Source organism: Rhipicephalus microplus, chromosome 7 (genome assembly GCF_043290135.1).
Source record: "Rhipicephalus microplus isolate Deutch F79 chromosome 7, USDA_Rmic, whole genome shotgun sequence".
Classification (NCBI taxonomy): Eukaryota; Metazoa; Arthropoda; class Arachnida; order Ixodida; family Ixodidae; genus Rhipicephalus; species Rhipicephalus microplus.
The window spans coordinates 27,847,246-27,871,717 of NC_134706.1; the positions used below are offsets into that span (position 1 = coordinate 27,847,246).

General features: G+C 46.6%; 1 protein-coding gene across 2 annotated transcripts in view; it reads left to right on the top strand.

The window, feature by feature from the left end:
• Positions 1 to 24,472, top strand: part of ema (C-type lectin domain containing ema) — a 79,547-nt gene that overhangs the window by 21,333 nt on the left and 33,742 nt on the right. For both annotated transcript variants that reach the window (XM_037431125.2, XM_037431127.2), the window contains 9 exons: positions 1,425 to 1,545; positions 4,204 to 4,390; positions 5,719 to 5,769; positions 12,074 to 12,187; positions 13,376 to 13,634; positions 15,544 to 15,670; positions 19,671 to 19,771; positions 22,047 to 22,099; positions 23,736 to 23,805. In XM_037431125.2, coding sequence (XP_037287022.2) covers positions 1,425 to 1,545; positions 4,204 to 4,390; positions 5,719 to 5,769; positions 12,074 to 12,187; positions 13,376 to 13,634; positions 15,544 to 15,670; positions 19,671 to 19,771; positions 22,047 to 22,099; positions 23,736 to 23,805 — 1,083 coding nt within the window. The remainder of the gene's footprint in view (positions 1 to 1,424; positions 1,546 to 4,203; positions 4,391 to 5,718; positions 5,770 to 12,073; positions 12,188 to 13,375; positions 13,635 to 15,543; positions 15,671 to 19,670; positions 19,772 to 22,046; positions 22,100 to 23,735; positions 23,806 to 24,472) is intronic.

The following is a 24,472-nucleotide window of genomic DNA, read 5'->3' on the forward strand; positions in this document are numbered from 1 at the left end:
CATTGTGAACTCCGTTATTTCATATAAAAATGGTGTGTTATGCCAGGCTCTGAAAAGTCACTGCACAGCTGTACCAGTGCAGAGATTTCGTCAAAACAGAGTTCTTATCTGCACTATGTAGGTGTTGTAGGTGTTGACACTAGCTGTAGGTGTATGTAGGTGTTGACACTAGCTGGGCTGTTATCAAGAAGTACATCCAAACAGGGCAAAATTTAAGTGTTCAATACAGGGCACCAAAAGCACCAAAAACAGAAATATTGCCATAACCTGTATTGCAATCACTTATCATACAGCACAGTACATTGCATTAACAGCCCTGCATTGTTTGAAACTGTTATCACAGTGTAGACCTGTTAACAGTTCTGTGCAGATGCTGTTATCACGGAATCACAGGTCTTTTGCAAGTGTAGCGGGAAATTGTGGTTTTACAGCACTGGGGGTATAATAGTGATCACTGTTTCCTACCATGCCTGTCTTGACTGATTTGTTCATTGTGTTAGGATAAACAATACCCCTTTGCTGTTATCACAACACAGAGTTCTTACTGTAACAACCCTTTATTGGGATCTTTCAGCCACGCTTAGCGTATTTGTGTTCTTCAGTGCAGGTGTCTCAGTTGAGGCAGTTTATAATTACAAAGATTTAGACTGGAAAAATAATTTTGTGTGGCGCATTGAGATTACAACAGCCAGGGGGGGATTTAAGTCGAAGATGAATAGACGTACACGTTAAGGAGGACACGACAGAAACAGTGCAGTTTGGGTTCTGAAAGGGGAGCTTCGACTGTAAAATTTCGTTATCGCTGCAAATCGAGCCATCCTTTTATTCTTGGTTTTTGAGGGGATAGACTAGTTCCCAAAATTAAAAAGTGGGGATTCTGGTGCTGCAATCGTGTAGCCACCATGAGAATGATGGGTAGCGCACAAATTTGCCTAGTCATCGTGCTTGCAAGATAACACTTGTGGCCTTGTTTATTCCCGTGTTTTGATTTTGTTGCAAATAAAAAAATGCACCGTTGTCAATTTTGAGGCACACTTCGAATAGGTGAGCCTAAATGATTAAGGTGGTGAAGGTCAGCTGCTGAACAGTTGCCGGTTATCGTTTCGTGACAGAGCAACTCCAAGCCACGCAAAGCCAAACAGTGCCGAAAGGATAAAGATTAGGCGAATTTGTGTACTACCCACCATTCCTATGCTGGCTGAAGTGCCGTGTGTTGCTGCTTCCATCGACACTAGTGCCAGAGTTCCCTCTAGTGTACTTATAGGGAACTCTACGTTTCAGATTGTGTAAAAGCTGGAGCTTCTCTAACTCTTTCCCCAGAAGCGTTCTGTCTCTCTCTCTCTGATGACATCTCTGTTACGCTTCGTCTTTTCTCTTCCTGTCTCCGCCTCCCTTCTCCTTCGCCTTTCTTTTTCCTCTCTCAGTGGAGGACCGGGCGATGCTGAAGTTCATCCGCGATCGGACGGCCGCACCGTACTTCTCCAACCTCGTCTACTTCATCGGCAAGCACGTCCTTGAGCTGGACAGCTGCGTCACACATGCTGAGTGAGTGCGCAACTGTTTTGGGCTTACTTGGATTGCAGCTTCCTAGATGGACATAAGAAAGACTACACACCCTCTGTCCCGTTATTTCATTGTAGCTTTTGAAACTTTTTGTGTGTTTGTGTGTGTTCCAGTCCTTGAGAGATGCATTTGCTACATTTTTGTAACCTATGTTGCAGCTGCAACCTTGTACAGCCTTCAGAAACATGCTAAACAAGCCAAAAAACAAACGTTTGCTCTCACTGGGTCAGAACGTGACCTTTTATTGAAGGCAGCGTGGTTCTGAATAGTTTTGCAAAGGCATTCGGTTGGTTTCCATCCGGAAATGCTATTGGAAGATGACGCAGGGGTAGTCCTGAATGCTTTGCCCCGCCGTGGTGGTCTAATGCTTGTGGCGCTCGATTGCCAACCCGAAGGTTGCAGGATTGAATGCTGGCTGCAGCTGCGGCTGCAGTTTGAATGGAGGGAAAAATCTTTGAGACCCTTGTACTTAGGTTTATGTGCACATTAAAGAACCCCCGGTGGTCAAAATTTCTGTAAGCCCTGCACTGCCACGTTTCTCGTAATCATATCATGCTTTTGGGATGTTAAACCCCGGATATTATCATTATTGTTACTTCTGGATGATTTATTGATAACTAATGACCAAAGCTACTGTTATGACTATGAGGGGCATCCATTGAGATTCCACGTAGCAATTGTGTTTTTAGTTTCGTTCAGTCGAGAGCCTGCCGAGATGTGGCTCGCTATACTCTGCTGCAACAGAAGGAAAAGAATGTCATCTCCACCCGCAGGCGTCGTCCCTCCCTCAGAAAACTTGCACAAGTGTTCAATCCAGTAACACTTATTTTAACGAAATCGAGGACTTCAGCGTTTCAGAAAGTTGACCGTCCCAATACAGACCTGCGTTTGCGTCACTGGTTCTAGGTAGAAAACTGAACGCCCTGGTGAATTTGGTTTGGGGTTCCGAAAACGCCACTCGGCCAGTCGTAATGTTGTAGGCTGTAGCGACGAATCTCGTATTCCTAATGTGCTTACTATTTACATTAGCTGGGCAAATGTGTTCACGATTCGTACGAAAACCGGCTAGCACTGCTGTATGGGAAGGGCGGGTGTGGGAGGGTACTGTGTGTGGAGCTGTGGTATTTTCTTAGGTTGTAACCAGGTGTGGCCAAACGCCTTCTTCCTCCTCTCCAGCTATCCCGTGTGCCTCAATGCCCCTACGTACTTCTTTCTGTTTTCTTCTTCTTTTATTAACTTTTAACTTCTCTCTGCTCTTGAAACGACCACGGAAAAGTGGCCCCTTTTTTGTAGCTTCTCGCTACGTAGAACGCCAGACAGGCAATGCAGCGAATGCCAATGTGCGGCAGGAAACACAAGACGTGAGGTTCTACCAGCTTGAAATTAAACGACCCCTCTGATACGCTGGTTCCTACACATTGAGAGAATATATGTTGCTCGAAGCAGGAGGTGTACAAGACACTCAAGTAGAGATACTATTCTTGTACTGACATGTCCTTCTTGTCCCTGGTGCACTTATTTCATGCCGTGCAAGTTTGAGTACATATATCAACCCAGCCTCACAGCCCTAAGAGCACGAACATGCAGGCGGCTCGATCACAGTTTATATAGGGTGTCTGTCATATTTTCTATGCTGTGCCTATCATTTATGTTCGTCCTACACTAATGTCAAACTGTGCAAATTTGTAAATATATTAGGTTAACGAGATGGCTACTGTAGCACAAAGACTGTGGTAATAAGCCAGATCATCGGGCTGATAATGCGTTAAAACTCGACCGCGCAGCAGGAGACGCAAAGGAGTCGCTTCACACCCCGTAGTTTTCAAACTAAAGAGATCTAAGAGTGCTGGTGTGCCCAGCTGTTTCTTGGTGCGGAGATCCAAAATGTGCATAAGGCTGTCACGATGTGCAACTTGAAACATGTTGCACTTCGACAGGCATAATGACCATGTTTGCATGACGCTGACATCTGTGACAGTGGCGGGACGGCAGAGGTGGCAACGACGACGTCACAAGGACAAGGATAATGGCATGGAGAGGCTGATATTAAATTCTTGGTAGCAATGATGTAATGACTGCGACGTGTAAAATGACAACAACAGCTTTGCAGTGATGCAGGCAACGATAGCGCTACAGTGCAGTGGCAGTGGCACAATGTCAACCAATCTAGTTAAGATGTGAAATGATAAGAACCTCACATATGCACCAGCATTTCAGGCAAAGGGGCTGGTCAAGCAGTGCAAGGCCAAAATGATAAAATCATAAAGAGGCATGAAGCGTATCTCTAGCAAAGAAGTTGACACCCCTGCACGGCTAAAGGTGCAAGCTTGACAGATGTCCAGGAGAGATGAAGGCCTGAAGTTGCGAGATGTTGAGTAATGAGTATTGCTGGAACTAGCATTTCAATAAGGGCTCCTTGATTTCAACAAATCCCCTTGCTTTAACATGGGTTGCAGCGACATCTTGTTTGACGACGTGTTGTGACTAAATGACGTGTAATCCGTAGTTCTCCATGGTTTTTCTAGCAGCCTCTGTACTGCTTTCCAACATTGAACGCGTGCAAGCACATGTGGTACAACACGCCCCACATGTGGGCATGTGCGATAGATCGTGTGAAACCGTCTCTTTTTCTCGGTGCAGGCACGGCTACAGCACGCGTCTGTCGGACCTGGTGGCCGAACACTTGGACCACCTGCACTACGTGAATGACATCCTGTGCCTTCGGATCGAAGCCCTGAATGCGGTGCTCACCGACCATCTCCTCAACCGGCTCCTGGTGCCCCTCTACGTGTACTCCCTCGTCCAGGGACCCCACCCGTGCCTAGCGGTGAGTGCGCAGCTGCGTTACGTTTACTTTCTCTCTTTGGAAGTTGCGACTCTTGGGCGGGAATAACATCAGCATGTTTCTCTTTGTTATGCATTAAAGCATGTCTTAACCTGCATGGTTGAAGAATACACCTAAAGGGACACTCCACTGAAGCAGTGAATCGACATAGATTGAAAAATTGTACCCATAGAACCCTAATGCCGTTAATTCAATTGTCGTATGCTTATTAATAGAGGAGAAATTAAATTAGAAGTTTCATTTTTAAATTTTGCACGAAATATCCACATGAAACATTACCGATTTCATGTGGCATATTTTGTATTTTGGCGAAATTGGCTTAATGAAATTTCCTGAAACTTGATACATTATGTCCATGGCCCCCTCGCAGTATGATGTCCTTCATTTTTATCGATTAGCAACTGCATATGGCCTAGTAAATGCCGTAAAAAATCTATGGAATCACGTGTGGGAGTTTCAAGGTCGTGTCACCACCCACGTTATATTTTTCGTGGGTTTAATCGCTCGCCAAACATCTTCTCGTGGTAAGATTCTCGCTGCGTTATTTGGTGTTGTGAATTTGTAATTTATTAAAGCGTGAAAAAATGTTTTTTCTTTTGGTGTCTCTTTAAGAACTGATAAAAATACAAAACAATACAATTTCACCTCAGTAAACAACACAAGGCAAGGACTGAGTGTCAACTGAGACGCTGTGATGCGATTTCAAGATAAGTTTTTGACATGTCGATGCCCCGCATGAGTTCCTTGTTCACAGCGAGCCAATATTTACAGCCCTTATTACATATAGATGGGCCAAAAGATGTAATGTCCTTGCATATACGTGTAACTGGGGAAGGGGACCATGTGTCCAATTTAATTGTGTTAAGAGTAGACTGCATACAACGTAATTTGAGGAGGCAGCATAATAATTATTGCTCTTGATTGATCGCCAGTCATTCCTTTGTCATGTTTTTGCACGACACTTTACCATGGTATTGTAAACTGTGCGCCTTTTGGCTACGTCTTTCTCGTCCCGCTATAACCGTCCTTTAAGGCCGCTTTTTTTTCTCAACGTGCACGTGAGAAAGCATATCTTGGGGCTTGAATAAAGAGTGAAGTAGACGCTGATAGCTGGCATTATGCAGCATAACTAATGTGTCCCTTCGGTCCGCTTAGACGCCCATGATATCATTGCAACGTGAGAGCACATACAGACACGCACGTCCACTACTGCATTTACAAAGCGTTCTTTCATGGCTGTTTGTCGTCTCTCTGCTGTGCCGACTTGTAGGCTGTCGTATTCGTGACCGGCGTGGCGTGACTTCTTGCAGGACGACCGGAAGAAAGTCAGCAGCATAGTCTCCTTGTTCCTCTTGTCACAGGTGAGCACGACGGGATGATGTCACTCTCGATTTGTCCTCATTGGTCATGCTACCTCCGCCCCTCTGTGTTTATCGGGGCACTTCTCACTGGTATGTTGCTAATACAACCAATTAATCAATCAATTTACCAAATTCGTCTTTCGCCTTTTTTTTTTTGCTGCCATTCCTCTGTTCCGGGAGACGGCACATTTTGCAAGGTGCCAACTGTGAAAATTTGGACCATTTGTTGCCTGTCAGGCAGAGATATCGACTAGGAAATGAATTTTTTTTCAGGGCTTCCTGTTTCCTTCGAGGTCTGTGTTTCAGAACTTGTTGCAGCTGCCGCGCTTCTTTGAGCACATGTTTGTTCAAACCACCGTTAATGCAGCGAGACATTACGAAATAGTGTAATGTAAACCCATCTCACGGTGATAAAACGTGATCAAAATGAAAACGTACACAGACAAGAAAAAGTTTGCAAGGAAATAAATTTGAGCTTTCATACAGAAGCCTCATTAACAATATAGCTCAAGCGTTCGGTATGAACGAGGCTTTCATGTGCAAGCTGTTGCATTTTTGTTCATTAACTTTTATTTGGTAGGTGTACTTTCTTTCATCAATATGACATTATGTGGTGTCACTCACATTCACGATTGGCCGCTTCATCGGCAATTAAATTGGGCAGTCAGCATTGATCTTGTTTTATCAAGGAGACAAAATCTCATTGAAACAGAGTGTCCATGGGGTAAACATTGCTTGGCTCCTGACCCAAAGTTCCCGAGATTAAATCTCAGTCGCAGGTGCCACGTTTTGGTGGAGGCAGAAATGCGTGAAGCTTCTATGCTTAAGTGTACATTAGAGAATACTAGTTGCTTAAAATTTCCGTGGTCCTCCTTTATTGCGACCCTCGTAATCATATTGTGGTTTTAGAATGTAAAAACCCAACAGTTATTCCCGGTTCACCAGCGCCCGGTTCAACAGTGGCCCGGTTCACCAGCGAGACCCCCGATCTTTTCGGACGCCGAAGACCAGGACGTCGAGGACTGGCTGTCGTCCTACGAAAAAGTCAGTGGACCAAACAGGTGGGATGACGCTGCTAAGCTGAGCACCGTCAACTTTTACTTGGCTAATGTGGCGAAACTGTGGTACACAAACCACGAATCCGAGTTCGAGAACTGGGCCACTTTCAAGCAGGCAATATCCTCGGTTTTCGGTCGCCCTGCCGTGCGGAAGTTGCGCGCCGAACAACGCCTGCGCTCACGGGCACAAGAACCTGCCGAAACGTTTACCGCCTATATTGAAGATATACTCGATCTCTGCAAGCGCGTCGATGCCGCAATGAGCGAAAGTGCCAAGATCCAGCACATTATGAAAGGTGTTGATGACGACGTCTTTCAAATGCTCCTGGCGAAGTCTCCTGGCACGGTGTCTGAAGTGGTAACTCTGTGCCAGAACTACGACGAATTGCGACGGCAACGAGCTCTCACCCGTCGTCCATTTCAGCCTAACCAACCACTCGCTACACTGGACGCCGTACCTGACCACTCCCACCTTCTAGCACAAATGAAAGACTTTGTGCGTGAGGAGGTCGCACGTCAGCTTTCCCTCCTGCCGTTTTGTCAGCGCCAAGAGCCCCCGCAGCAGCAGCAAGAGCAACCACCGACACCGTTAGCTCCCATGCTCCGACATGCACTTCAGGACCAGATTACCGAGGCTATGCCAGTGCCCTTTCAGCAGCAAGTTGTCGCCGCGCCTCTTACTTATGCTGACGCAGTAAAGAGGCAGCAGCCACACCAGCCCTCGCCGTTCAATGGACTGCCGCATGTCACCGCTCCTACTCAGTCTTCCGTCGCATGGGCTCCTCCCCTCGCTACCACAGCCTCGACTCAGCCGTATGCCGCGTGGGCGGTGCCCCTTGCTGCAAATGCCTGGCGAACGCGCGATAACCGCCCGATCTGTTTTGCGTGCGGCGGACCTGGCCATATCTCCCGATACTGCTGTCGTCGCGTGCCCGCCTACACAGACGTCCGACCACGAAGCAACTACATGGACCGACTACCTTTTGGTTATGAAAGTTCGGATCGTCAGTCAAACACGTCTTCCCGTGACTATCCAGCAACTTCGTCTCATCGCTCACGTTCACCCAATCGACGCTCTTTGTCACCCATGCGTCCACGACCAGCCCCTCAAAATGAGGGAAACTAGCCGTCACAGTTCAAGGGGCAAGAACTGCGCCATGGAAATCTTCAAGTCCTCGCACCTTGCCGTCAAATATCGTCGAAGTTTTTGTAGACGGCGCCCATGCATACGCTCTTGTGGATACCGGTGCCGCTGTGTCTGTTATAGACGTCAAACTTTGCCGCAAGCTCCGAAAGGTGACCACGCCGCTTGATATGTTCTTACGTGCAGCAAATGGAGAACCTGTTCGTCTTATAGCCGCCTGCACTGCCCGACTCAAAATTGCGGAGGACCACTACATTGTTGAGTTTATCGTCCTTTCCTCGTGCTCTCATGACATCATACTTGGCTGGGATTTCCTATCTCGTAATCGTGCCGTTATAGATTGTGCCCGTTCCGAACTTGAACTGCTTCCGTTCTTCGACCAGCCCTACGACCACACTAATCAAGCCGCGCACAAGCTAGTTGTCAAAGAAGACACTGACATTCCACCGACAACAGCTGTTTTGCTCCCTGTGGTCTCCGACGGCATGCGTGATGAAGTAGCATTTTTCGAGCCATCAAGCCTCTTTCTAAGTCGGAAACCACTTCTGCTCCCGTATTCAGCCCTCTCAATTTCTAATGGAGCCAGTGCTCTCTGCCTTACCAATCCCTTTCCGCATACCATCAAACTGTTTAAAGGCGAGTCTCTTGGATGCGTACAGCCCATTGATAACGGACAAATTTTTACCGTGCCGCAAGAATCATCCCAAAGTGACCTCGCCGCCGTCAGTGCTCTTAACCACTCTCATCTACAGGCTTCAAAAGTGTTCGATTCGGCGATCGCAGACGGACTGTCACCATCTGAACGATCTGAACTCCTCCAACTGCTGTACCAGTACCGCGAATCTTTCGATGTTGTTAAACCATCACTTGGCCGCACTTCTACCACTCTACATTACATCGATACCGGCTCCCATGCGCCACTACGACAGCGACCATATCGTGTTTCTGCGGCGGAACGCCAAGTTATTACCGAACAGGTGAACGATATTTATTTATTTATTTATTTATTTATCATACCCTCAGGGCCAGAGGCATTACAGAGGGGAGTGGTACAGAACAAAGGCATAACATGAGGTAGCATGGTTACAAAAAACGTTGTGTACATAAAAAGGAAAAGGAAAGACAAAACAAATTAGTATTATCGCAACAATGTGGTCACACAAACACAGATTAAACATCAGATATTTCTGCATATACAATATTGGCTAAGGCAGCACGGAACAGTTGGTTATCGGTGATACCCGCAATTTCAGCCGGTATCACCGCTGAGATGCTGCAACGTGGCGTCATTCAACCTTCACAAAGTCCATGGGCCTCACCTGTAGTGCTCGTTAAAAAAAAGGATGGTTCCGTTCGCTTCTGCGTGGATTACCGGCGCCTAAATAAGATCACTCGAAGAGACGTGTATCCTTTACCCAGGATTGACGATGCCCTTGATACTTTACAAGGTGCCGAGTTTTTTTCATCATTAGATTTGCGCTCAGGGTACTGGCAGGTCCCCCTTGCAGATGCCGATCGACCAAAAACAGCCTTCGTGACACCGGACGCTCTGTATGAATTTAATGTCATGCCCTTCGGCCTCTGCAATGCGCCTGCCACCTTCGAGCGCATGATGGACTCGGTTCTTCGGGGTTTGAAATGGCAAATCTGTCTCTGCTATCTCGACGATATAGTAGTCTTTGCGCCAGACTTTGGAACACATCTCGAGCGCCTCAAACACGTCCTCACGTGCCTGAAGAATGCTCAGCTCCAACTCAACCTCAAGAAGTGTCACTTCGCTGCTCGGCAACTTACGATTCTCGGGCACGTCGTATCAAAGGATGGTATACTTCCAGACCCGGCTAAGTTACGTGCTGTCGCCGACTTCCCCAAACCAACGACTATGAAGCAGTTACGAGCTTCGTGGGGTTATGCTCCTACTTTCGCCGGTTCGTGCGCAACTTCGCCTCTATCATTGCGCCTTTGACCAAACTTATAGGCAGCACCACTGATATCTCGTCATGGTCTTCTGAGTGTGACTAAGCCTTCTGTACCCTTCGTCGTCTCCTCACTTCGCCACCAATACTGCGTCACTACGATCCTACGGCAGCAACTGAGGTCCACACCGACGCCAGTGGTGTCGGCCTCGGTGTGGTTCTCGCGCAACGCAAGCCTGGATTCACCGAGTATGTCGTCGCCTACGCCAGCAGAACTCTTACCAAGGCTGAATCAAACTACAGCGTCACCGAGAAGGAATGCTTGGCGATCGTTTGGGCGCTTGTCAAGTTCCGCCCATACCTTTATGGCCGTGCTTTTGATGTAGTAACGGACCACCACGCATTATGCTGGTTATCTTCGCTTAAGGACCCATCAGGTCGTCTTGCCCGTTGGGCTCTTCGGCTTCAAGAATATGACATTCGCGTGGTATATCGTTCCGGCCACAAGCATGCCGATGCTGATGCACTGTCATGATCTCCCCTATCCCCGGACATCGCATCTGTTTCCTCGGACAACACGTTGTCAGTGCTTGACGAGGACACCATCTCTTCTGCACAACGCAATGACCCATGGATCGCTTCGCTTCTTGATGCGTTATCCAAGGCACCGACACTTCCAACCACTCGAACCCTGCGCCGCCAGGCTCCGCACTTCAGTATTCGGGATGGCCTTTTGTACCGGCGCAACTATTCAGCAGATGGTAGGAAATGGCTACTAGTCATTCCCCGAACGCTGCGCTCTACCATCTGCGCGTCGTTTCATTCCGACCCGCAATGTGCTCACGCCGGTGTTTTCAAGACCTACGAGCGCTTACGAAAAAGGTATTACTGGCGCGGAATGTTTACTTTCGTCCGCCAGTTTATTCGTGGCTGCCACGAACGTCAGCGGCGGAAAAGCCCGCCACATGCTGCAACAGGTTCATTGCAGCCACTTCCATGCCCAGACCGCCCATTCGACCGAGTAGGAATTGACCTCTACGGACCACTACCATTAACAACGGCAGGCAACCGATGGGCTATCGTGGCAGTGGATCATCTAACACGGTACGCTGAAACTGCTGCTCTCCCCACAGCTGCAACACAAGACGTCGCAACTTTCATACTCAATCGTTTTGTGCTTCGTCATGGTCCTCCTCGAGAACTCCTCAGTGACCGAGGGCGTGTTTTCCTCTCCGATGTAATACAAGCACTTCTTCAACAGTGCCATATGGTTCACCGGAAGAGTACAGCCTACCACCCACAGACGAACGGCTTGACTGAGCGGTTTAATCGTACTCTGGGGGACATGCTTGCTACGCATGTCGCTTCTGATCAAACAAACTGGGACCTCGTTCTCCCATTTGTTACATACGCGTATAATACCGCTACGCAAGTCACTACCGGGTTTTCCCCATTTTTTTCTCCTGTACGGTCGCGAACCATCACACACCATCGACACTTTACTGCCATACTCGCCAGATCCCTCCGAATACAAGCCTGTCTCGGAAGCCGCTCGTTACGCAGAAGAGTGCCGCAAGCTAGCCAAGCGGCTTACTACATCCGACCAACAGCGCCAGAAGGAGATCCGTGATGACGACCATCGTTCTGCACCAACGTTCGTTCCTGGAGCACTTGTATGGCTTCATGTACCGCCCTGCGCCCCTGGTGTATCACCCAAGCTACTCTCCAATTATCATGGTCCCTACCGCGTGGTCGAGCGTACTTCACCCGTGAACTACGCCATTGAACCCCTCACGCCACCAAGCGACCGTCGTCGGCGTGGACGTGATATCGTTCACGTAAACCGTCTGAAGCCGTACTTTGACCCGCTTGTCCCCACGTGTTAGATCGCCAGGATGGCTTCAACTTTTTTGCCGGGGGTAATTGTAGTGAATAAGAAAGACGTTGATACCATCAGGCCAGCTATCATCAGCACAAGAAAAAGGCACGAGATCGGCGATCAAGCACCGTCATCTGGGTTCGCCTGCCTTCCTTTAGAGCTACCACCTGCTTGCTGAGTCCTTCAATAAACCCCCTTTACACGTATAATAGTTAGAAAACGAAACTACACAAATGTTTCATAGCGGCTGTTGAGGTTCGACTGTTTTGTTGTGGCGTACTCTTATTGCTCGCGTTCACGTGTGCAGGTGTTCCTGATAGTGTCGCATGAGCCATTAGTCAGGCAGCTGGCCAACATTATTCTGAACCGGGACATGAAGGTGTTCACCGCGAGGGCCAAGGAGGACTCTGCATCAAACAAGGTTCGCTTGGCTGTGCTCTTTATTGACCCGTTCACTCGTAGTCTCTGAAGAACTGTTTGTAAATGCGTCAAGCTTACACGGCAATATTCTAAGGCCCTCCATATTGAACTAGGGCAAAAATAACGACATGAAACTTCTGTGTATGTAGTTTTATGGTAATTGATCATAATTAATGTGTAATTATCCATTCTGGATTACTTAAAACTAACCAGCAAGAAAGCCATAGAAAGTTGTTAGTTCTAATTATGCAAAGAAAAAGTGAGCTTTTAAGATTTTCCTTGTTTCATCTAAAAAGAATCGAGTATTGGGCTAAGAGTATTATGCACTTTTTTTGTTGCTTACATTCATTTTGAGCAGTGTAAAAGCATCACACATTCAAAGGCTCATGGAACATGGTGCTTTAAGCAAGCTCATCATGTGCAGTACTTAACTGTTACTCTGGGAAATTACGTTAAATGATGACATTTATTATGCTGAAATTGCAACTTATCCCAACTTCAACGTATCTTGCTGTTTTCTAGCAACTAGTTGACATAACTAGCACAAACATGCTGTGTACACACCTGTGAATAAAGTGCTTCAAAAGGTTCAAGGGGTATTGACAAAAAAAAAAAAAATTCAGTTGTTATGCTTTTGTGTCGAATGAAAGGCCAAGCCATCAATAGTTTAGAAGATGTATTTGCAATCGCAAGTGAGCTCTAGAAGGTTAATTACAATAAGTTTTTGAAAGAAAGTTTCAGTTTATAGAGTACCCCGACGTTGCGACATGGTATGGACTTAGCGTCGCGTGCTTGCATAAGACACTGATATTTTCATGACTGCACCACTACATGGTTCTGCTCGTGACGCACAAGTGCCCATTCTGTGTGTCTTGGTGGCTTACGTCATAACAGCTAGCCGCACCGGCGCGTGAAGTCGCCAAAATTTAAGCTGTAGCCCGAGATCACGCTAGTGTCTATTTCAGTGAGTGCACCGTTAATGCCTTTAATGTTGAAAGAAAATGCATTTTGAGGTTTCGCCATTGTTACATTTAGATCATGCTAGACAGGAAACGAAGGGGTTCCACACTGGTTCACGCCTGTCTTTGTATACAGGATATTGTATAACTGAGTAAGCTTGGCTTTGAAAATTGGTGCCGGTGCCCTTTTAATCGCATTGCGATTGTTCGTTCGTGTCACACTTCTACAGAGCGACCTGGGCAGCGAGCCCGAGTTTGTGGCCCCCGAAGAGACACTCGAGAAGAGCCTGGAGACGTGGACGTCCGCGGCGCCGGCGAGCGAGGCCGGCATGAGCGCTGAGGAGGAGGGTTGCCACGGCGATCCCCCCCACGCCAACAGTTCAGCCGCGGCGACGCCGACCAGCGCCTGCCCACCTGGCGGCCGTCCCCCGTCCGTGCCCTGTCATCCCGAGGACGGCGATCACTCGCAGCCAGCCTCCTCAACCGACTGTGAGTTGAACCGTCGCCACGTGCGTGCTCGCTGCGTGTGGGCAAATCTAGAGCACTTGTTCGACTTTACAGGAGAAATGTCCATTATTATGTCTAGTCATGGTGTTGACAAAGGACAATACTTTTCGGAATTGTGTCTTAAACATAAGCTTCTATGAGGCCTTGAATTCTAACAAGGTGTGTCTCCTCAGATGGGGACAACCCTGTACTCTTGAAGACCATCGAAATACAGACAAGTCACGATTCATTATGTTACAGAGCGTGCGTCCCATAGGGCATTTGTCTTAGCTTTGCCCCCAATTTTGCCAGGCTGTAGCATAATGATCTAATATGAACTAGCCCATTTCAATGTACCCCTGAACAAGTCATGATTGACTAAAATGTGTCCTTCGGTTCTCGTTGCCACCATCAGGCTTAATGTCGGCATGATCTCGGTATGCATGCTTCTTGCGATGCCCAAATCGTCTTTGCGACCACGCCATTAGTGGTCTGAGACAGCACTGTCAGTCATTTCTGTTTCATTTGCCTTTGACTGTCTAGCTCTGTTTGGAGGCTGGTATACTGTATAACTGAGGTATGCAGTAAGCTTTGCTATGTGTTCATTTAATTGACTTAGAACTAAGGGGTACAACTTCTGGTGGTATCCAGGGCATTAGAGGTGCATATGGATGTGATCCTAATGCGCCTGCAAGAATTTCTTAGTTGCCTGTATTGAGAGAAGCGCTGAAAGAAGTGAAGAAGAAGAGAATGAAGTGTTGGCACAAAAGAAGAGCATTCGCTTGGAAGCCATCTGGAACGTATGCCCGAAAGTGGTGTGTTTTATCAGTTAAAGTAATTAAACCCTGTTTTGCGCAGCAGCGCTAAAGAGCTAGTCTCAGGTAAATTCCGGTGTTGGTGTCAGTGTCCTGTGTTTGCATTATTGGTTGTGGGTGAAGAGTCACTCTTGTTCATGACCGAAAAATCGCGAAATAGGCAAATAAAATACAATCAAACCTTGATATACCTAATCCAGCTATAACGAAATATCGGTTATATCGAAGTGAACAAAAGATAGTCTCACAATAGATATAGTGTTAAGAATAAACATTTATAACGAATTTTTGGATATAACAAACTTATTTTCATATAAGATGCAAGTTCGTTATAATGAGGTGCGAGTGTGTATAATGAGTGAGAATCGAACCGAGGCCATCTGCCTGGCAAGTGGATGTTCCACCACAAAGCCACGCTGGTACTTGAAACTGCTGTGGAAAAAAAAAAATTCCATGTGAATGCCATGGGGGGGATGGAGCTTCTTTAATGCACGTACGATTGCATGGCAGAAGTGTAGAATCGCCCCAGTCGTCAGAGCGTGTGGCAGTGGGTCTTACGTGCAACAGTGACCACAAGAGACCCCAAGGCAAAACTAAGCGCAGAGCACTGTGGTTTCACCGTCGTTCTGTTGAGGTTTTCTCTGATTACTAAAGCAGTGCGAACTGTTGTAGCCCGCGACATCGCATGTCTTCAGCGATGATTGTTGGGCCGTCGGTTGCTCCCTGCTCGCATTTATTTACATCGCAGGGCTTTGGAAGAAGCATTCAGTGAGGGGAACGTACAGCAACGGTTAGACAGTGTAGTGTCGAAGGTTGATACCAGGTGCCCTTGGTTCTGTGCGTTTGATAATCAAGAGGTGGTGTCACCTTTGATTGTCCATACTTGTATGCAAGTGCGCTGTGAAATAAAGTTTGCATGGCTTGGATCGAGTGCGTTCTGCATGCTAACGCTGCAAACAGCTGGAAAATAAGCCCAGAGATGACGTAAATGTACAGTACAGGCCTGACTACACGTGCCCCCTAGTGACGTGCCCTTGAAACACCGCTGGTGTTCGCAGTCTGCAACTGAGTGTGACGAAAGAGCGGCTCTGTTGCAGGCGAGGTGAACCCGGCCTACCTTCCGGACGGCCTCAACATCACGGACGAACAGAAGGCCGAGGCTGTGCAGAGGCTCAACATGGCCGCCCTGGAGCAGCTCAGCCAGGGTTGGCCACTCTGCGAGAGGTGGGGATTGATGTGGCTGCTCCTCCAAGGCATAGTGTGTCTCGGGCATAGCCTGTTGCAGTTTACCATTGCAAGCTTGAATACACTGAAGCTGGCCATCATGCTTTGATATTGAGTAAGACTGGTATAAATAGCACTGTACATGGGACGGGGAAAAAAAAAAACGACAGACAAGGGTGCTCGCCATTTCCTGTTTAGGGCTTTATCTTCTCGTCGTAACCATCTACCAACCAGCCCAGTTAGACAGTCTCCTGTAGTTTTATATTGATATTGACAATGACATTGCTTTTTATCCATGATGCTGAAATGGAGGACAAGAAGTGTTAACAAACCTGGCTGGGTCCTCTCACCTGTAACGAGCACTTTGCATTCAGTCACTGACAACACCCTGACTGACATAATCATCGCACTTTTTTTCGTGGAAAAAGTGATTAACAGTTAGGGGATGCGAGAATTACACAGAGAAAATTTTCCAAAAAAAAAAAAACGATCAGAGAGCTAAGAATAAAGGAGAACAAGAAAACGAAGCAGCTGCAAATTGAGGTTTTCACATCGGTAACTCAAGCTTTGAGAAGTGAAGTAGAATCTCGATGATACGAATTAGAAGGGATCCCGCAATGTATTTGCACCATCCCGAATTCGTATGAACCAAAAAACGCCAGGCTTGCACGGAAGGTCCATCACAGTGACAGGAAAAGCTAGAAGAGCGGCCTTTCAGAGCCTTTTCGAAACACTCATTGGGCAATTACTGCAAGCACACTTAGGTAATTGTTAATAAATTTATTTGGGTGGTAGGCAGGCATATGATAAGCTGCTTTTTCGTCATTCTTCGGAGAAGCGTGGTATTTGCTAAACACTTGCAAGAAATTTTGTGCCAATTGTTCATGCAGTGGCTGACGACGATGAGGAATTATGGCTGAAGTAGGTATGCACCACAGGGGAACAAGAACAAGCTTTTGTGATGGGTTGGAGCATTGGACGGCCCACTTGTTACGCTATTCGCATTATGCGACGGCTGGTTGTTTTTTCGCCATTTTAAAGCGCTTTATAAGCTGTATTAACACGATTGCTTTCCCGACATCAAGCCTGCCTAAGGGAAGTTGGACAACAAGTTACAAGCACTGGCGTTACTCAGTGGTGGAATACCGGGCTGGCACTCAGCGGACCTGGGTTCAAGCCCCACTGTGTCATTGGTGCTAGGTTTTTTTTTTCTAAATTCGCACGACGTGGTTACGGACACCGGCGGCGGCCGACAACTGCACGTGACCCGAGTTGTGATCTCATAACAGCTTTCGCTGTAAAACAAGTTGAAGCTGATATTGAAGATGAACGAGAACTTTATTGGCAACTACTTGTGGCTGAAAAAAGTCCATGATGTTCTTTTGAACGTTCCTGCCTTCACTGTCTCTCAATAAAGTGCCGCGGTTTCCGCGCTCATGCTGCTGGCGTGGCGCGTTCCCAGTTGACATCAAAGGGAGCGAAAGCAGCCGAACTCAATGAAAGTTCCCGCACTTCACCGTTTAAGCGGCTACAAAACTGCGCCACAATGTTGACCCACAAAAAAAATCTGTCATGGAGAATTCACACTTGAGAATTCAAGCGAAACTGCCAGAGCGGCCGGAAAACCGGATCCGCACCAGTCAAAAACATTCACATTCGTTCTGCCCCTCATACATGCCACCACCGCTGCCGCCATCACCACTTGATGATTCAGTCCATTTTGCCTGTTTCCAGAGCATTAAAGTTCGTACCGAGTTCTAGTTGTGCATGCAAAGCACTGAAAAGCGACAGTTTACACCTTTACAAACATTGTTTTGGAACATGCGCCAGCAGAAACGACACGAGTGAACGCAGTGGCGGCGAAGGATTTAGCCGGAAGTGCAAAAGTGAGACACGTCGGGGAATGCCAACTCGCTGCTACTACACTGTCTTTTATACAGTGCAGTCCACTTATAACGATATCGAGAAAACCTAAAAATATGATCGTTATAACCGGTGATCGTTATATCTGGACTGCCGCCAAAAAATCGTCGCCGGACGTACCTTTTGTAGCTCCAGGCTTCATTTCGCTATTTTCACCAATTAATAAATATTGTAGATAGTAGGATGTCAAAAACAAGACTTTATTTCTTACTCCGAAGAACGCATCACGGGTTCGCTTAGGAAGAGAGACTGACCGACGGCGGGGTGGGAGCAGTGGGAGGAAGAAAGCACAGCCAGAGGTACACAGCCGGAATGCCAACGAGGCCCCGCCCCGATGCCGCCGCGCCGCTTTGCTTTTCGCTTTTTTTATTTTCTCTCTCTTTCCCGCTTTCGTTCGGCAAGCTACGAGTAGCTTGCCGGCTTGCCGTTGTAGAAGGCGGGGAGATTCGCTCGCAGGATTTCAAGCTGGACGGTTGTGCCCTCGCGATCTCCGACTTCAGCGTAGCTCCCGCAGACTGGTTCGCCCTCCGCGGTCTCCTGACGCCGTGTAGCTCTCGCATTGTGGCACCCCGCCCTTGGACTGCTTCGACCGGATCCCCACTTTCCTATCTCCTACTTTTTTCCTCTCGTTGGCTGTCTTCTTCTGCTTCTACTTTCCTTCTATTCTTTTTATCCCTCCTTCCCCCCACCCCTATAAGGCACTGCGCCGTGTCGCCTGAAGGCAGACAGAAATTAGGTGCCTTTTTCCTCTTCATTGTAACCACTACCACCACCAAGGCGGGGAGAGAGAGAGAGAGAGAGATTAATGAAAGAGGAAGAGACAAAAAGGACGCTATTTTCTGCCTCCCGTCGCGGGGGCACGGCTCAGCGCCACCAAGGCGGGGAGCCGCGGAGCGCGGCGCTTTGCTTTTCGCATTTTTTTTTTAAATTCTCTCAGCCTCTCCGCGGTCGACGCGCGGCGAGGCGCAAAACGTGACACAGCTGGCGCCATCTGTAGCGCGTTGCGCCAACTCGCGACGCTCTCCTTGGCTTTTTGAACGGCCGGGACGCGCTGCCGGCGCTGTGCTGCAGTGGCGGCAGGTACTCGCCTACGCTAACTTTTCGTCTTGTCTCGGCATAGTTCGTTTCAGAGGAACTTATCAATCTAAATGTTACGATTATTCCGAATGAAACATGCCGTCCACGGCAAACTTTTCATCGTAGTATCCGATATGCGGTGGATAACATATCGTTATATATGGTTTTTTTCCCCATAGCCCCAATGCATAAAATGAGACTGTTAAGTCGACCCATCGTTATAACCGATATATCGTTATATGTGGTATCGTTATAAGTGGACTGCACTGTACTTCCGGTGTTCTCACCGATCGTAATCCAAACCAGGCCCTCGAATGACGCATCTTTGTCAAGGCTGTGACGCTTGACACGCTGTGCAGGTAGTTCGCAATAGTGCCGACACGATTTACCACCAATGCCTTTGCCACCACGTTGAATTAGTGGCTGATTGTTTACACCACGTGTCTTCATGAGGGTGAGAGCAGCCGGTGTAGCCAAATCCGCAAAGCAAAAAGGCAATCTTCTATCGCGTGGTGGGAAAATTGGTCTTGGACCAATTTCTTCACTTCAGCCTTGCGGCGTGTTTCTCCAGTTACTACTATCGCAAGGAAAATTACGGCAAGTTTCGACGCATTTTCTCCCTTCGAGGCCGAGAGTGAACAAGCCTTCCTCCTACAGACAAGTCGCGTCGTGCCGATCGCGTGCAGCGGTCAGTCGCGTGTTCGTATCATCCGCGGTTGCTGAGGAAACCATTTGTGTAACACCAAATCATGGGATATTTTATATATTGTTGTCCATCGGAAGCAACCTTAACATTTGTATCGTCGTGAAATTCGCATAAAACCGTAATCGTATCATCGAGATTCCATTTGCTCATAAAACAATGAAGTGGCCTCCGGTATAAACAGTGTTGTTGGTGCATTTTCACACTTTATTAGTTCTAGTATTATTGCATCTTTTTACGCCTGTAAAAACTGTGGAAAGCTTTAACACTCACCTCTTCTGACTGTCTTCATTGAAGGCCCTTCTTGGCAGCCGTCTTGAACGCCCTAGACTGCAGCGAAAATGACCACCCGGCGTTGTTCGCACTTTGTCTACTCTACGCGTTGGGCCACAATCCAGGTCAGTGGTCTATTCGTTGGTATCCATTGGTATTTTAATTAACACTCAATTGTCTCTTTAATTTGCATATCAACATCGTGGACAAACTGAAGTCATGTTGTGTCTGAGAAGCTTTTCCTGATTACCGTGATGTTTACATGTTTGTGTTCGTTCAGCTAATGCTTTCAACTAATGCTTTCATTGGGCCTTATGATTGCTGAATTTTGTTAAAGAAGCCCTGCAACACTTTGTCAGCGTATCAGAAAACTCCGCTAGTCAGTCAATGGGGCTCCTGAAAATACACAAGTCATCGTTACAGAAGGGCAGCGCCCAGCCTGGAATTTACAAATACATCTCAAAGTAGGCTAAAATTTGTTATCTGTACTTTCTAAAAATTATGCCATATACCCGAATTTATGTCCGTTGGCTGACTTGAGCATTGTAGGCTGCATACCTACGGTGGCCGTTGCAACAGGCCTCCACGTACTCGTGCGCGTACTCGTGCTCACACTGAAAGGAAGCCGTACGTTGGAAAGGAAAGAAAAAAAAAAAGGAAGAAAAGGTACTCGAGGTCAAGACATACGCAAGACGTTTTTCTCGTGCCATCACTCACCGCTTGACTTCCGGCATGCTCGTGAAGGCGAGACAAGAGAGAAAGCAATTACAGTGTCTGCAGAGAAAGAAACAACTTTATTTAGTGTGTGACAAATATTTAACTGTGGGCGTACTTGACGGATGGTTGATTCGTGAAGATATAAACTGCTTCACTAAAGCCATTGGATGGTACTTTGAAAAAGTGTTTCAGGGCCACTTTAAGGAAATATTTCGCTCAGTCTTGGAGCATAGCCGTGGATGTCATTTGGTAACGAAGGTACACAATTACTCGCGCGCGCCATCTTGGGGGACCATGTAGTGTCCTGCTTTTAAGCTCGAAGGCGTGGCTGCAATTCCAGTTCGCGACCACTGCTGCATTTCGACCTTCAGCCCACACCGTTTAAGGCATGGAAGTTTCGTTCTCTCCAAGAAAATTCACAAGGAATGCTCATTTGTACAAACTTTTTTTTTTTATTTTTGTAATGATACAGGGCTAACTTAGTTGCTTTCTATAAAAGTAATCTTGGCTGTTCCTTGATCCACGCTTGCCTTGTGTTCTTGTGTCATTTTTTGTTGTCTATGTTTGTTTTGTACACTACGGACGTGTCAAGTGTTTCGCTGTGTCTTGTGTGAGCCTTCTTGTCTAACATCCGTGTTGTCCTTTCTTTCCTCCTCTTTCTCTCTGGACACCCATATGCAGCTGGTAGGTAAAATGATGCTTTTCGAAATTTGACGAAACTATCTTCCTTGCATGGCACGAAATTTGAAAAAAAAATAAAAAATCTTTGAATGGTTTCAAATTTTGAAGCTTAGCCTAGAGTGATATAAACAGTAGTTGAGGGCAGGGACGGCAACAAGTTCATGTTGTTCTTTTGTATCCATCATTTATGTTTATGAAGCGGTGCTCCCAATGTACAGCTTGTAACATGTACATTTTATGTTCTGAGCTTTGCCCGAGAAGCTTTGTTTAATCTGAACTACCTATCCTGTGTGCTATCTCAAGCTTGGAATTGCCTGCTTTAAAGTTTTTGCTGCCTTTAATGGTGCATCTGCAAGCGATTCGAAAGGGGAAAAAAATCCTAAATCGCATTCTAGGGACCAAGTGGCTAGTCACAGTTGCCACGCACAAATGTGGTTGTAACGCCATAGCTGTTCAAACGAAAATATACGTTTTACAAGCAAGTATGTTATGATATATCTGACTGCATCGCAAGTAATATTTGCTTTGACACATGATGTTCCCTTTCATATCGTTCATGACTGTATCAGCCACCACTTGCAAGTGTTCCAAGTTGGCTGTGGTGGGGTTATCGCTAAAGTGGAAAAATACGGTGTGACGTGCGAAACAGATGAGACAGGCCTGGCAATATAGAATGGCTTGCATCTCAACATTCTGACGATATAACCTATTTTTTCGGCAGCCCAATATTGAGATGGGCTTCTTGATGCCAATCAAATAAAATGTGTTAAGCCGGGAGGCAGTCATAAGTTGGGGAAAGTGAGAGGTTTCTGCAAAATGCTTTTATAGAAATTTAGCTTGGCTGTCTTGATGTTTGGTACAGCATAGTAAAAGTAACATTGTCATTAACAGCCAGGCTTTTTGAAACTGTTTTACTCTGTCACCCTCCAGCTCTTTTGATTAAGCTCATTTGTTTCATAAGAGTAAACTGTTCTTTCTTGGTCTCTTTTTGATTCAATACAGGCATCAACCGCGAGCTGCTGGACACTGTGCTCATGCCATCGCTGAACCCGGAGGTACGACCATAGTACTAGCACTACGTATTGCTCACAGTTTCCAGCTTTTGACTTGGTCTTTTGAAAGGAATCTCAAAGGGGCCCTGAAACACGTTTTGACCATAGTTAGAAAACACTGCCGATCGGTAGTAGAGGCTCCCCAGAACACATGAGCCAGATGATATAGCCCAGCACGCAGCCTGGAATTCACAATAAATTATCAAAGTCAGCTATTCCTCTTCTCTCCACAAATGACGAAAAACACTCAAAAATCGCTCGTAGAAGGCCTTTCATCAGCCATTGGCTGATTTGAACACGGCGCGCTCGGCAGTTATAGGGATTGCCGCGAGAGGCCGAGACTTGTCCACGCGGGCGCGCACGATCACACTTAAAAAGCCGTCTATTCGAAGGGGAAAAAAAAGTGTTCAAGGTCGCAAGGCATGCGTGACGTATTTTATTTGCAGCTGCAATCCCTTCCTGCTTAACTTCCAGCGCTTTCATCAGGACAAGAGAAAAGAAAATGCGATTGCACCGTGCGACAAATATTTGTAATGCCGCTCATACTGGGTGGATACTTAAACTCTTTGCGGCGTTGAATTTGTGAGGCAATAAGTTGTTTTAGTGAATCCATTCCATGGTTACCTGAGAAGGTGTTTCAGGACGACTTTAAAATTGTCTACTTGGTGCTGCTGTTGTAAACGACACTTCGGCATTATTGAGACGGCTGTTGTTACTGTGAACTGGTAGTTTGTCAAGCATGTCAATGTTAACTATCCAGCTGCCTTTAGATAGTTTATAAGTTAAGGATCAGGTTTCGCTGCAAGAGAAGCAAAAGGTTTAGCCACCTCTGTCTTAAGAAAATTTACTTGTGAAGTAATAATATTTCCCGAATTACAAAGAAAATATTTCTTGCATTCAGTAGTCTCAAATTTCAGTATAACAAACTAAGATATAATGAAATATCTATTATAACAAAGTAAATGAAGAATAGTTTTGCAATATAGAGTATCGGGAATATATCTTTATAACAAATCTTTGGTTATAACAAACTTATTTTTGTGCGAGATGCAACTTTGTTATAATGAGGTGTTTGACTGCAAATCGAACTAGCAAATGAGGTTCATGGATAGAATTAAAAGGTGCATCTTCTAACCATTGCTCCTCACCTCCCACTAAGTGTATGAAAATTGTTTCAAATGAAGGCCTTACAACTCCGGGCTGACTGGCCTTTACCCCCTGTAATGTCCTTTTAATGAACCTAAATAAAGATAAAACTGAGAGTGGGCTAGGTGGTTAAACACAGTCAACTTTCACTCACACTGCCACAGGTGCTCGTGCAGTTTACTGTTTAAAGGAACAGGAATTGTGCACAGGTCGAGCAATTAGACGAAGAGGGAAGTTATGGAAGTCAGCACTATCAAGACGGTTGATGCCAAAATGATCAACAATGTTGTATGGTATCAATAGCCAAGGCATGCACCTCTGGGCATGCCTACAGTCTCTCTTCCAATCTTGTGTTCGTCACAGCATTAAATAGTTGATAGTTTTGTGCTGATGTGTTTCGTAAGTGTAGTTTGCGCTGGGAAAGTTGGGCATTTTAATGGACATTCGATAACGCGATGCGTTGGCTGCGGTCGTCTTGGTGGTGCTGTTTCAGACGAAGCACTGGTACAATGTGGCCCTCATGGACAAGCTGATCCAGATCATCGCCTTGAGCTGTAAATATGGTGAGTGGGCCCACGAGGGCGTTTCTGCTCCTTTCGTACGAGTCTGTATAGCTGGAAGACATTGTTGCTACTTCGGGATGTTGCTTCCTAAGTGTGTGTCACTGTGGTAGCCTACGCCGGTTTACAACCTAGAAAAAGATATCGGCTCGTCCCAGAGCTATCACTTATCTTCCCGCAGAGAAATTTGCACACGTACTCAGTCCAGTAGCGCTTACTGATTTCGTGACATTGAGTAGTGCTTCTTGAATGTTTCGGGCGGCTAAATTCCCCGTACGGGTTGCGTCGCTGGTTTAAGGTTAGAAACTTGAGCGTCCGGTAAATTTCGTCTCGGTATTCTGACATCGCCGCTTGAGCAAGCATACTGTTTCTAGGTAGTGACAATGAACCTTTATAGTTAATGTGCGTAGTGTTTTTGTGAGCCGAGAAACGGTTCTTGTGGTTCAAGCAGAAACCAGCTAGAGCAACTTCTTTCACAGGTAAAGGGCAGGCACGGCCACAATTGTGTTGGCGGAGCTGCCAGAAAAATCCAGAAAGATGGAAATAAAATAAATTATTAAATTTTCGGGTCGAAGTGAAGATTGAACTTGGTTCGTTTTCATAATAAGCAAGTGTTCTGCCACACAGCCATGCATCTGCGTGGAAATACAGTTAAATTGACTTCCTCTGC